This window comes from Pyxicephalus adspersus, chromosome 9, assembly GCF_032062135.1.
Source record: "Pyxicephalus adspersus chromosome 9, UCB_Pads_2.0, whole genome shotgun sequence".
In the NCBI taxonomy this organism is placed as follows: domain Eukaryota; kingdom Metazoa; phylum Chordata; class Amphibia; order Anura; family Pyxicephalidae; genus Pyxicephalus; species Pyxicephalus adspersus.
Genome location: NC_092866.1, coordinates 4,430,443 through 4,443,176, shown reverse-complemented (window position 1 = coordinate 4,443,176; position 12,734 = coordinate 4,430,443). Strand labels below are relative to the sequence as shown.

General features: G+C 39.0%; 1 protein-coding gene across 4 annotated transcripts in view; it reads right to left on the bottom strand.

Moving 5' to 3' along the window:
- MYLK3 (myosin light chain kinase 3) overlaps positions 1 to 12,734 on the bottom strand; it is a 51,989-nt gene that overhangs the window by 5,048 nt on the left and 34,207 nt on the right. For all 4 annotated transcript variants that reach the window (XM_072422252.1, XM_072422249.1, XM_072422251.1 and 1 more), the window contains exons 6-11: positions 9,802 to 9,895; positions 7,829 to 7,938; positions 5,385 to 5,526; positions 3,002 to 3,072; positions 2,665 to 2,793; positions 1,255 to 1,407 (exon numbers count right to left, since the gene is read on the bottom strand). In XM_072422252.1, coding sequence (XP_072278353.1) covers positions 1,255 to 1,407; positions 2,665 to 2,793; positions 3,002 to 3,072; positions 5,385 to 5,526; positions 7,829 to 7,938; positions 9,802 to 9,895 — 699 coding nt within the window. The remainder of the gene's footprint in view (positions 1 to 1,254; positions 1,408 to 2,664; positions 2,794 to 3,001; positions 3,073 to 5,384; positions 5,527 to 7,828; positions 7,939 to 9,801; positions 9,896 to 12,734) is intronic.

The window sequence follows — 12,734 nt, the reverse complement described above, 5'->3', positions numbered from 1 at the left end:
ATTATCATACTTTGGTAACCATAATAATTGTAACTATTGGAAGATTTACCATCACTTTCGGTTCAGATGACAACTCAAAATGTTGGATTTGTTCAATCCCAAGGACAATGGTCATCAGGACAAATAGAGAGAATCTCATTAACAGGAAACCGAACACTATAAAACCTAAAATAAAGAATCCTTACTGCCAACAACCAAAACAAAATATTGGGTGCTCAGCAAACAGAGCACCAATAACTATCCACCATCCAAAGCAGCACACTCCATGTACTTCCAGGTCCCCTTTATCCAAGAAGGTGTATCATCCCCTTCATAAGAGGATCCAATATCTATGAACCCTTGTTATTGTTTATATGGAAATTCAGTATATTCTTCCTGTTTTCACATGTACTGGGTTTTTTTAATAAATTTTTGGATGATCAATAAAAACCCAAAAGGAGTTCTTTACTACACACAGTCATCAAAACTACCACAATGCACTATAGAAAAGTCAACAAATAATTGTTGGATTGATTTGAAAATATAAAGAGTGTAAAGAAGCAAAGTGATTGACAGAATACCTGTTGTATGGTACTTGTACACTGCACTACAGCCCTACACTTTTAGATTCTGGTGGGAAGAAGAAGGGGGCTCAGTCAACGGGCTTGATTTATTAAAGCTCTCCAAGGCTGGAGAAGAAACACATCAGTGAAGCTGGGTGATCCAGAAAACCTGGAATAGATTTCTTTAATGTCATTTGCTAGCAAATGTTTTGAATCCTGGATCAGATCAGGTTTCCTTGATTGCCCAGTTTCACTGATGAAAGTGTATCCTCTCCAGCCTTGGAGAGCCTTAATAATCAGGCCCAGTATGTGACCATATGGCACCCAAAGTAGGAAAAAATCGGTAGCTGAATATATTTCCCAGCACCTTGCTTTGCAGAAGAAACTATAGGGAGGTGGGACTTGTACATACAGAAAGTAGGCAGTGTGTAGTTGTCTGACTTCAAGGATTAGAAGATAGAAGAAGTCAGATAGCTGTACAGATATGCAATATTTTTTTTATTACAAAGGTAATATTTTATTACATCATTTAGCACATCATCTTACATTACTACTTTAAGAAATCATAATAAAGACTGACTATACCTAACTATCATGGCTTGTGCTGCTTTGTAATAAAAAAAGACCAGTAAATGCCCTCACTATGGTAGGAGATGCCTGGTTTATAGGGTCATGTAAGGATCACGTAAGACACATATATATATTTAATTACCTCTTTTCTTTGATCAAAAGCCCAGAGATGAAATCTTTGGCCTCTTCGGACACCTGATCGAATGCCTCCGAATCAAAGTCCCAGTTGCAGTTAACAATATAGTTCATAGTTTCTGCATCACTTTCTCCCAAAAACGGAGACAGTCCGCTGAGTCTAACAAAAACAAAGGATGCCGATTGGTGAATTTGTTTTTAAAAAGTTAAACTCATCAAGTTACACCTCCAAACTTTCCTCCCATTCACCTCTAACCCTTCCTGCACAATTGTATTCCATACTTTGTGATATAAGATATATTAATCTATGTCTGCCAACCAAGTCACTTTGCCAACACCATTTCCATATTGAACCACTATTATGTGTTGACCGGTCCTCTGTATTATGCTTACACTGACATCACTACTACAGGATCCTCTTATGGATCCTGAAAGGATCCCGCCACTGGACATAGGAGTTCTCTATATCATGTGGACATAGATGTAGACACCCCAAAAAAGAACCCACCTCTTGTAGGCAAAAGAAGACTCTTGGCAGGAGCAAGATGTGACTGTGGTTTTAGGTGAATGAAAAGGGTATTTAGAATTTTATTTTTGTAATACCAGGAATGGGTGAGAGGGGGAGTGGTGGATAACTGGGGAGCCGAGAGATCAGCTTTAGCATTGCTGGTTTTGCAGATTTGTGGAGGAAAATAAGCTTTTTACCCAACTGTAAGCCATTGATTAATGCTGCCAGATTACCTCTGCAAAACATTGTGCAGAAAACCTCAGGTCATAGCAACTAGTTCACTTCTTGCCCCATATGATAGCTTGGGCCCAATTACCAAGCCCAGGGTAGTCACTGGGGTGCAGGAGGTACATGCCTTCATCATGTTTCTCCAACCATGTCCATGTCTGAGTACTTTGCTTCCCTTGTATAGGTAGGGTGGGAAATCAGTCAATATTTTGCTTTAAGGACAGGTTCATTTTAGACTACACCCCTTACATGATAAAACCCTTTATCTGAACCCTAACCCCTGGCTATTGAAGCAACCTTACCCTGTACCCCTGAAGCTGAATGTTTCTGATGTCAAACAGAAAAGGAAAACATTTGTACTATCATGCCAATAATAATGCCCAGTTTTGCAAACAACATTGGCCCTAGATTAATAAAGCTCTCCAAGACTGGAGATGATACACTTTCATCAGTGAAGCTGGGTGATCCAGCAAACCTGGAATGGATCTGGTCCAGGATTCAAAACATGTGCTTTCAACTTTGAAGAAACCCATTCCAGCTTCACTGATGAAAGTGTAACCCCTCCAGTCATGGAGAACTTTAATAAATCAGGCCCATTGTGGCAAATCTTGCGCACCCAATTGTCCAGTAACCAAAGTGCAGCAAAAAGCATCGGATCCACCAACCCAGTGATCCACTTACAGCATATAGGTAATGACCCCCACACTCCACATATCGGTGGGGAAGGACACAAAGTCATAATTCACCACTTCTGGAGCCAAAAACTCTGGCGTTCCAAAATTCACCTTTAGCTTCTCCCTTGGCTTGTACCTGTAAATCAATGAGAGATATTAAAGAATTGCAGATCTTTTTTTCTTTCTTTCACATTTTTCTTTTTTTTACTCCTATCTGATGTGCTTATTAAATATATTAAAATTATTCTGTTATATCTGGATAAGAAATCAGAGTCAAGGCCAAACAACAATCGTGCATTTCTATATTTTTACATTCTTGTTAGTTGCAGAAAGTGACCATTTACCTTCTGGCCAGTCCAAAATCTATAATTTTGATTTGGTTTCCAGTTTGATTGACACACAAAATATTTTCAGGCTGAAAAAGAATATCAAAGATAAATGTTACTTAGGTGTAAAACAGAAAACATGGTGAAATAAAACAGACCAAACTCGCTCAGTGAAAATGGGATATTTTTTTATGGCATTGGGTCAACCAAATAAGGAATTTTTTTTTTAGAAATGCAATTTTCTTTATGTACAAATCAAACATTAAAAACACAAAATAAATTAAATCCAATATGTACCTGACGACATGTTTGTATATATTACGGCTATATATATATATATATATATATATATATATATATATATATATATATACGGTACATAATACATATATTACAAGAATGTAAATATATAGGTAGTCCCCGGGTTACATATGCGATAGGGACTGTAGGTTTGTTCTTAAATTGAATTTGTATGAAAGTCGGAACAGGTACATTATTTTAATAAATGCAATTAGGACAGATGTTTGTCTCAACATATTATTAGGCAGCGTGGTATTAGTTACTGTAAAAAATCCTCACTGAGCTAATCACAAACAAAGCAAAAAAAGAAAAATCTTTATGGAGCCGAGACATTTACCGGTATTAACTCCTGGAGCAAGCTGAGCTTTATTATGCAAAAAGAAACAACTGCAGAGTTTGTCTTGGTCATTAAAGAGTTACAATCACCCACAACCTCAGCTGTGTTTAATTAAAGATTTCTTCTGCAAGTCATGCAAACTGCCCCCCTACACAGAACGAGCAGGGAAGCCGCGTTCATATATAGGAAACGTCCAAATGTCGGATGTCCTTAACCCGGAGACTACATATATATACAAATAGCCACAAGTCATCCTCAATGGATAGTATTTCAATAAAGTAGGCAGAGCAGTGTCCCCTTTCAACGCATTTCGCAGTAGTAAAATATGGCCTCTTCAGGAAGGAATGGTAAATTCATGTACAAAGAGTATAATGTCACATAAACACGGCATTCACTACAGTACCTGAGCAGGTGAGTAGGAGGGTGGAGCTCCAGCATGGATATGAAATAGTTCACTGACTCCTCCAAATGGGAACAAATCCTTGTGCACACACATATAAACAGGGGAAACAGAACTATAATTTCACTACTGCGAAACGCGTTGAACAGTAGTCTCATCTTCCATTCAAGCCAATGGGAGCAGTTGTAAACTATTTTTTGCTCTTCCTCCTGCCAGTTATTAGATAGGAGGCTGTAGTAGAAACCCAGAAATGAGCTTTAACATTGCAGTATTTGCACATTGTCTGGAAAATATCAAGCTGCATTTGACCATACTATTGACTAATGATTGGGGCTGCCAGATTTGCAGTAAAAGCGTCATAAAACCATGAGCTCTGCTAAAGGGCAGAACAATTGATTTACCCACCTTTCTCCTTCCCCAGGTGCTCACCGTTCCTTTGGTCCCTTATTTTTTTGGAAGGGAACAAAAACTCCTCCCGCCCCATAGAGCTTTGACCCAATCACCAAGCAGCTGGGCCAATGCATGGGAGTGGCCCCAACCTATTTGTATTCATGTTGCTCCCAGAACATCCACTGCACAATATTGTATTTGTCTTAAAGTATGAAAAACTCCCATGATGAGATATCTCAATTACTATGCAGTGGCTTTCAGTGCCACTCTTGGATAGGGTAAGACACTGAGGGCTTTTAGTAAATGTCTTTACCAAAGAGTCACCCAAAAATTCAAATGATTTTCACAATGGATTCAAATAGAAAATTTGCAAATCAACTTTTAAAATCAACTTCCCATGATTCATACATGTGCAAATTTGGGCTAAAAGTTAAATGAAAACATAAACATAATAAATAAACCCAATAGTCTCACGGTCAGCGGTTAGCATCAAACTGAGCATCGTGGGATCAGCCCATAACAAATATTTATTGAAAAATAAAAATCTCATAAAATAAATAAAAAAAGACTTGAATCATTTTAATGAATATATATTTAATAAAAGAAAAACAGCTTTTTAAAAGAGAAAAAAATGAAGATGTATAAAATAGTAAATCTTACATTCACCAGACATTGATTGGTGGTGTTTGACTCCCAATGACAGTCATTGATTCTCCACCAGTAAACCTTTGGTGAATGTGAGATTCACCACTTTATAAATAGACCTGTAAGAGTTCTAATCAGAATTCGAGGAAATAATGCACAACGTGTAAATGATTTCTAAATATAAAATTGCCATCTGGTATCTTTTCCGGAATCGAGTAAACATAAACACTAACAGATGAAATGGGGACAGAAAATCGGGGATGACAGGGACAGAACAGAACATCCAGAACTTTGAACGCTCTACTTTATTCCAAATGATATGGTCTCACCTTCAGGTCAAGGTGGAGTATATACTGCTGGTGTAAGTAGTAAATCCCTTCACATATCTGTTTGGTGAACATGATGGCATCTAGTTCAGTCATATGGTAGTTCTCATCTGTGATCCGGTCAAATAATTCTCCACCATCCAAGCTAGGGAAAAAAAAAATTTTTTAGAAAATTCTAAACTTTTTTCAACTCACCTGCAATCACTTCCTATTGAATTCAAGGAAAACGGTGGACCATGTAGGTAGTACTTACCTATCCCACCATTCCTGCGCTGCTTTAGGTTGGACTATTTAATCTCCGTCTAGTGTTCTTTGGTTCTTAACAGCACTGGACATGAAGGGGAAATACTCGATCAAAGGGATGCGCTTCCCCTGCCCTTCACCAATAAACACTGACCTGCTTTGACCTCCCCTCATCTAACCCTTGATTGGGCGAGCTATAAATCTAGACAGGGGCTGACAAATCCAACAGTGGGCCTGTGCAGAACAAAACCGGGGTCCCCCCAATCAACTGATTTGGGGCCCCTGTTGACTAGGGAATGTCCAGAGCCCTTGTGTAGTGGTACACTTTGCACCTCCCTATGTCTGCCCCTCAATCCAGGCCAGTATCCCAGCCCATAATGTATGACAGTGTCTACCTTTTAGATTGCTGGTGCAGTTTTTAGGTTTTTATTACTGTTTTTATAACTTCCTATATGTCCCTTCTTGCCCACTGCTTGACCTAGACAACTCTCTCCCCATTGGTTCATTGGTTTCCACCTCTGGCCAAGAGTCACCTGCATATGATGCCGCCTTTGTGCCTATCCTCTTGCTGATCTTTGACTTGCACCTTCTCATCCCTTTCTCCCATTCTCACTCGGTCATCGGTCAGTCCTACCCTAGATGCCATCAACATTCAAGTCCTTGGAGCAACCAAGTTCTAGGCTGAGAAGGGGCTAAATATAGATGAATCCTCCGGCCAAGGGATTGGTATCTGACCTACTATACCACTAGACCAGGGCATGACAGTGTGTTAACAATATCATGGTGGGCAAAGCAAGCCCACAATTGGGAAACAAGGACAGATTATTGTCACCCATGTTTATCCACAAAAATGTGGCAGATGAAAAGCAAATCTATGTGTTTACTGGCTATAAAGAATCCATTAAGTAACTTTGCCGGAAAGTTTTTAACTTTAAGGTTATTGCAAATGACATGGGGTGCTTCCTGCACTTGCACTCTATGGAAGGTAGGGGCCGTGAAAATGTCCAACTGATTCCCTCAGGAAGTAGTTCTAGTCAACTATAATTTATAAACCTATAATTTATAGGTAATCACACTAGATAGTAATAATATTAATAATACATTATCCAACCTGTTTATCTCATCATGGCCACATCCCTAATATTTATCAATATTCAAAAATGACCTAAATGTATTATTGATTTAAGTCATTTTTGAATATTGAGTTTGTTGGCCTCAAAAAGCCCATTGACTGGTGGAACCTCACAAATGTATAATTAATCACACTGGATAGTGTTGATCCAGGGGATATCCAATTGGCTTCCAAGATCAGGAAGATTTTTTTTTCTACAGTCAGAACAAACTGGACCATGCTTTATGGATTTTTTTTCTGCCTTCCTCTGGACCAATCATATAGGGTTCTGTGCATAAAAGTACTTTTTCAGCCAAAAAATTATTATTATTTATAAACTTAATGGACTTTTGTCTTTTTTTATATCCTAATTAACTATATACCTATGTAACATACACAAAAGTTTACAATGTGCACATAATCTTGTCATTCAGTGATGAAGGACAGCAAGAGTAAGGCACCAAAAGTTTTTAGTTTTTGGAAAATAACACCAGGGTTATGTTACATGGCCATGTTTTTCCAGTTTAGATGGTTGGTGCCACATTCATTCTCTCCTGGACCTCTACACAAAGTGGGCAAGTGAACCATGCACAACAACGATGTATTACAAGAGATTTCATTAAAGTTGCATGACACAGGGGAGGAAAGATCGCCAGCATTGCAGGAACACTAATGTCCTCTTTATTTATTTTTATGTCTCCTTGAGAAAGAAGACCTACCCGTCCCTGAAACGTTGATGGTCTATCTTCTGTAATATGAAGATTATGTAAACTTTTCCCATAAGAACGTTAATGTGCTGGCCATTTTTGTAATTTTCTAGTTACCCTGGCCCCTGTTGAAGGATCTTCCCCCATTCCCCGCATGTCTGTGATCAATTCTGCTTTTTCTTCAAGCTCCTATTGTCACCAGCTCAAACGCCTTAAAGTGAAAAGCCGTATTGCTTGCCCTTTAGAAGATCCCAGATTGGATTTTCCATATGGTAGTCACTTAATTAGATGTCCTCTATGGAGAATGGGAAGACCCCTCCACCAAGGTCTTGGATAACGATAACATACATTATATACACACCCCCACCCCTTGACATCATACATACTATTCCATGATCAAGGTCAGGTCATTTTTGCACTCGAAGGCGTCATATAACTGTATCAGGTTCACGTGGTTTAACTGGTTCATGACATTAATTTCATTCTTCACCTCATCCTGGAGAGAAAAAAGAGGACAAGTTACCATTCTATTGACATTTCTACTCCCCCATGCAAGGCGAATAAATATACTGCTAATTAATCACAGGGCCTAACTAGACAACATCTCTGGCCTGACAATGCCCAGGGCCTGGTGCCCTTTCCGGGCCCTCCTGTCTCGCCGTTTAACGAGGCCCTGACAGCAACTCCCACCAAGCGATTCATGAATATGCAAATATATCCCACGATAGTTTGACGGATCGGCCACGCTGTATCTCCGTGCTAAAGGCCAACACTTCAGGAGGCAGCTGAGATTATACAGGAGGGGTTCAAATATTGCAAACATATTAATGAGTTGTCTCGGCTGGGAACAGCCTGAATAAAATTGACAGCTCCTGCTTATCTGCTTTGTGCAGAAATACAACCCCATGTATTCTGCAGGTTGTATTCTTAATACTATATATATATATGGAAATATATTACTGTAGATCAGGAGTGCCCAACAGGTGGCTTGTGATCTATTGGTAGATTGCAAAGGTAACGCCAGTAGATCACTAAAGCTACGTACACACTTCCAATTATTATCGTTGGAAAACGAACGACAAACGATCCTGCACGATATCTACGAACGATCGAATAGCACCGATCCTGCACATAGCGATAACGACACGATCGTTCGTAGATATTGTACACACAATAGATACAATCGTTTGAACGATAGAGGAACTATGTGCACGACAGGAAAGTGAACGGACGTTCGTTCATCACGCATGCTCAGAACATGGACGATCAACGAACAATCGTACACACGAACGATGTTCAACGATCGTCATCCAATCCGATCCGCCGGTCCGGTCGTTCGTTTCCAACGACTTTCCTCGTTCGTCGGCGTCGTTGGTTACTTTTTTAACGAACGATTTTTGCCCAATCGATCGTTCGTCGTTCGTTCGTCGTTCGTTTTGAACGATAAAAATTGGAAGTGTGTACGCACCTTAAGCCCTGCCTTTCAAAATAAACTCTACCGCGCACAGGAGTTATTCAATTCAAATACTATTGTTGGTCGATCATTTGACTTTCATTTTAAAAGTAGCTAGCAAGCCAAAAAAGTGTAGGCACCCCTGCTGTAGATGTTTGAATAACTATATATTTCAACCAATTGTCATTTGTTTAAACATTCATTATATGTAATACCTTTAGTGATGACAGCTATTATCTCTAATAGATTTCATAATTGTCGCATATGAATGCATACTATCATGATCATCATGTTTCTCCAACCAATTTGTAATAATCAATTATGATTGTTTAAATACGTCTTGTATATATATTGATGTATCACATGTTAACTCAATCTATTTAGACCATACAGTCCCAAACATTCTACCCCTGAGGAAGCCACTTCTGGCGAAACGTGTCGGGCTAGGGACTAATAAGACTGAATGCGGCCATAACTTGCAAATATATTAGGAATCAATTCTTCAGATGTATATCCCAGTCCTGTGAAACTGTAACAGAACTGGAGATATGATTTATGATGTTGTTATAACTATATATGAAATAACTTGCCACAACATAAATAATTTGGAAAAATATTAGCCTTAAACCTCTTTCTTTTCAACTTCTTTACCTACCCAATTTTAAGAAGTGGCTTTAGACTAATAGACACAAAGGAGAGAACCTTTCTTCTTCACTAATAATTATACTGCAGTATATTAATTACTTTTTAGTTTGTTTATAATAAAATGATATCGGATTAAATATTATTATAACTTTCTTCCCAATAAAATGTATATCAAACAGTATAAACAATCCAAATCCCCAACCAACCAGAAACTCTTGCAAAAACATAACATTTTCTTTTGTAGAATACTGCCGTACTTACCCTTTCCTTGGGAGCTTTAACTTTAATGATTTTGGCAGCAAGTCTTAGCCCGGAGGATATCTCTACACACTTATGGACTTGACCAAAGCGCCCGCTGTTAAGATATGAACATGACAGTGAAACAAAAAACAAAAAATCATGTTTGTTTTATGTCTTAATGATACATGTCTTCCTTCTGATTGATTACTTTCTTGCAGAGAACTTCATATCCCCAATGCATGTGGCTACAAGTTCATGCTCTGCATCCTCATCTGTAGCCACCCCTGTGCTCTAGAGAGCTAAGACTAGAAGTGTGACTGATATCATCCATAATACACAATGCAAGGAATTATAGTAGATGGAGTTTCCTTATAGCTTGGGTTCCCCCAGAGGTTGCCAAATTACTGGCAATTCAGGCTTTTCAGGTAAATTAAACTGACACCAATGATCTTTTTGGCTATCAGTAAGGGTGACTTTCTTCCCAATGGTCAACAATATAAGAGCCATTCTTCCCACTGACCACCACACTAATATACAGTGATCTGTGGATATAGGTATAGCAGGGCTTCTCTGTTTTAAATAGTTTTTTCTATCTTTTATAGCCTACTGTACCAGGGTAGGGAGACATAGGCACCCCCTGCCCTCATTGGCTGATTAATATAGCACCTACACAGCCAGCCCCAGTATATTACCCCAATTTAACTCCAAATACTGCAATGACTAAGCAATAAGTTATTCATAGCCCATTAATATTGTCTTTAAACTAAGCATTCCTGGGTTCTTTGTGTTCTTACTGTGTCCCCTAACTTCCTTTAGAATTCCTAAATCCATTTCCCCTGACTTCTTTTTTTTCCAGTTATCCCATCACTTTGCATTGCTGTATCTCATACCAAATTTTGTGTGGCCCTGACCATGCTTGCTTACCACCCAGCCTCACCCTTTGGATTGGATATGACACTGACAGCCTTGGCTTACAATATCTTTAATAGTGCAGACAGTACAGAGGTTTCCTTATTGAGCACATCCATGAGATTTTGTGGAATTGGAGAGAGTGCAGAGAAGCGCAACTAATAAAAGGAATTGAGGAGCTCAGCTATAAGGAGAGATTAGCCGAAGGGAATCTATTTTCCCTTGAGAAGAGACGTATGAGGGGGGATATGATCACCCTGTATAAATATATAAATGGTCCATATAGCCCATTATTCACTGTAAGATCATTACAAGGCACAAGGGGGCGCTCTTTGTGCCTGGAGGAAAAGAAGTTTAGGCCCTGGATAAGGAAGGGATTCTTCACTGTAAGGTCTGTGAAAATGTGGAATCGGCTCCCTCAGGAAGTAGTCTCAGCAAGTTCTATAGATTGCTTTAGGAAAAGGCTGGATGCTTTTCTAGAAGCACAGAATGTAATTGGGTATTAAGGATTTAAAGTAAAGACAACAGAGACTGTTGAACCAGGGACATCCGATTTCTTCAGGTAATCAGGAAGGAATTCCCATTTTGGAGCAAATTTACCTGATTTTTTTTGCCTTCCTCTGGACCAGCTATGTCTTATAGATTTTCATATGTACGATATGTTTATTTCCCTAGTGGTTAAACTTAATGGATTTATGTCTTTTTTCAACTAACTCAGCTAACTATGTAACTATCTCTAAAAATATTATCACTGGATCAATGCTCCTACTACTTTAGGTTTAGATGTGATACAGAAAAAAGCAGTAAGGAGCATAGCACACGGTGGGCTTTAGGGTATTTCATTAAAGCCCTTTGCAATGCCTGTTTCTTGTTGCATACTGTATTCATGTCAAAATCAGAAATGTTCCCCATATAATACTACCCAACATGTTCTAAGGGCTTCCAGCTGCTGCTACAATTGGGTGTTCCCGTGTAACAATAGGCTACAATTCCAGTACTTGTGCTTCTTCTTCAAAGCCCTGATGAAGGGAGTGGTTGGAAGGTCCTGAAACGTGTATTATACATATAAAATGAACCTATTTGGAATGTTAACAAATAGGTTCCCCATTCTTTTTTTTTTGTGAACTCAAGCGACAGTGTCAAACTCAAAGTACATAAAGTAGACAAACACAATTCTTTTAAAAGTTAGTCAGCACATGTTTTAACCCTGGCTATTTACACTTTATGGAAAACCACTTTCACTCCTTTGTGCCAAGCTACAGCAATGCTATTCCAATTGTAACATTAGCAGCAGAGTTAACGGAAAAAGTTGCACAATCCACTTGTGGACAAAGGCCGTGTTCCTATGTATAAGGCAAGACCTCAGGGATGTTTTGGGATATAGTCAAAGTGCTGTTGTTATCACTGATTATAAATAGCCGCTGCATGGTAAACACCGTCCCAAGACCAAAGGCATCATTCTCATCTTACGCTTTACAGAGGATTAGACCTTCGGCCAGCTGTTCCGTGTTACAGAATGTTACAGCCCATTTGTTTGCCTCTTGGGCATGCACACAATGCAAACATATAGACCACATACTAACATTCCTACGCTTGCCATAATGTATGATGCATGGGGCGCCATTGTTAAACTGATTTTAACGGATTTGCACACACATAGTATATCAGTATATAGGCTCATTGTTTCACAGAATACCAGCAATATCAGTAAGAATATATGCTATCTATTACTGGACACCAGTGACATCACTGTGGTATCAGCCTATCTATATAGTAAAGACCACTGATATCGATAAATAGAGTCTACTTGCTAATAAAGATTAGTGACATCACAGAGAATGCCGCCTATCCAATCACTAGAGACCGGTGACATCACTAAGAATGCAGCCTATCCAATCACTGGAGACCAATGACATCACTGAGAATGCACCCTATCCAATCCCTAGAGACCGGTGACATTACTGAGAATCCAGCTTATCCAATCACTAGAGTCTGGTGACATCACTGAGGATGCAGCCTATCCAATCACTAGAGACCGGTGATAT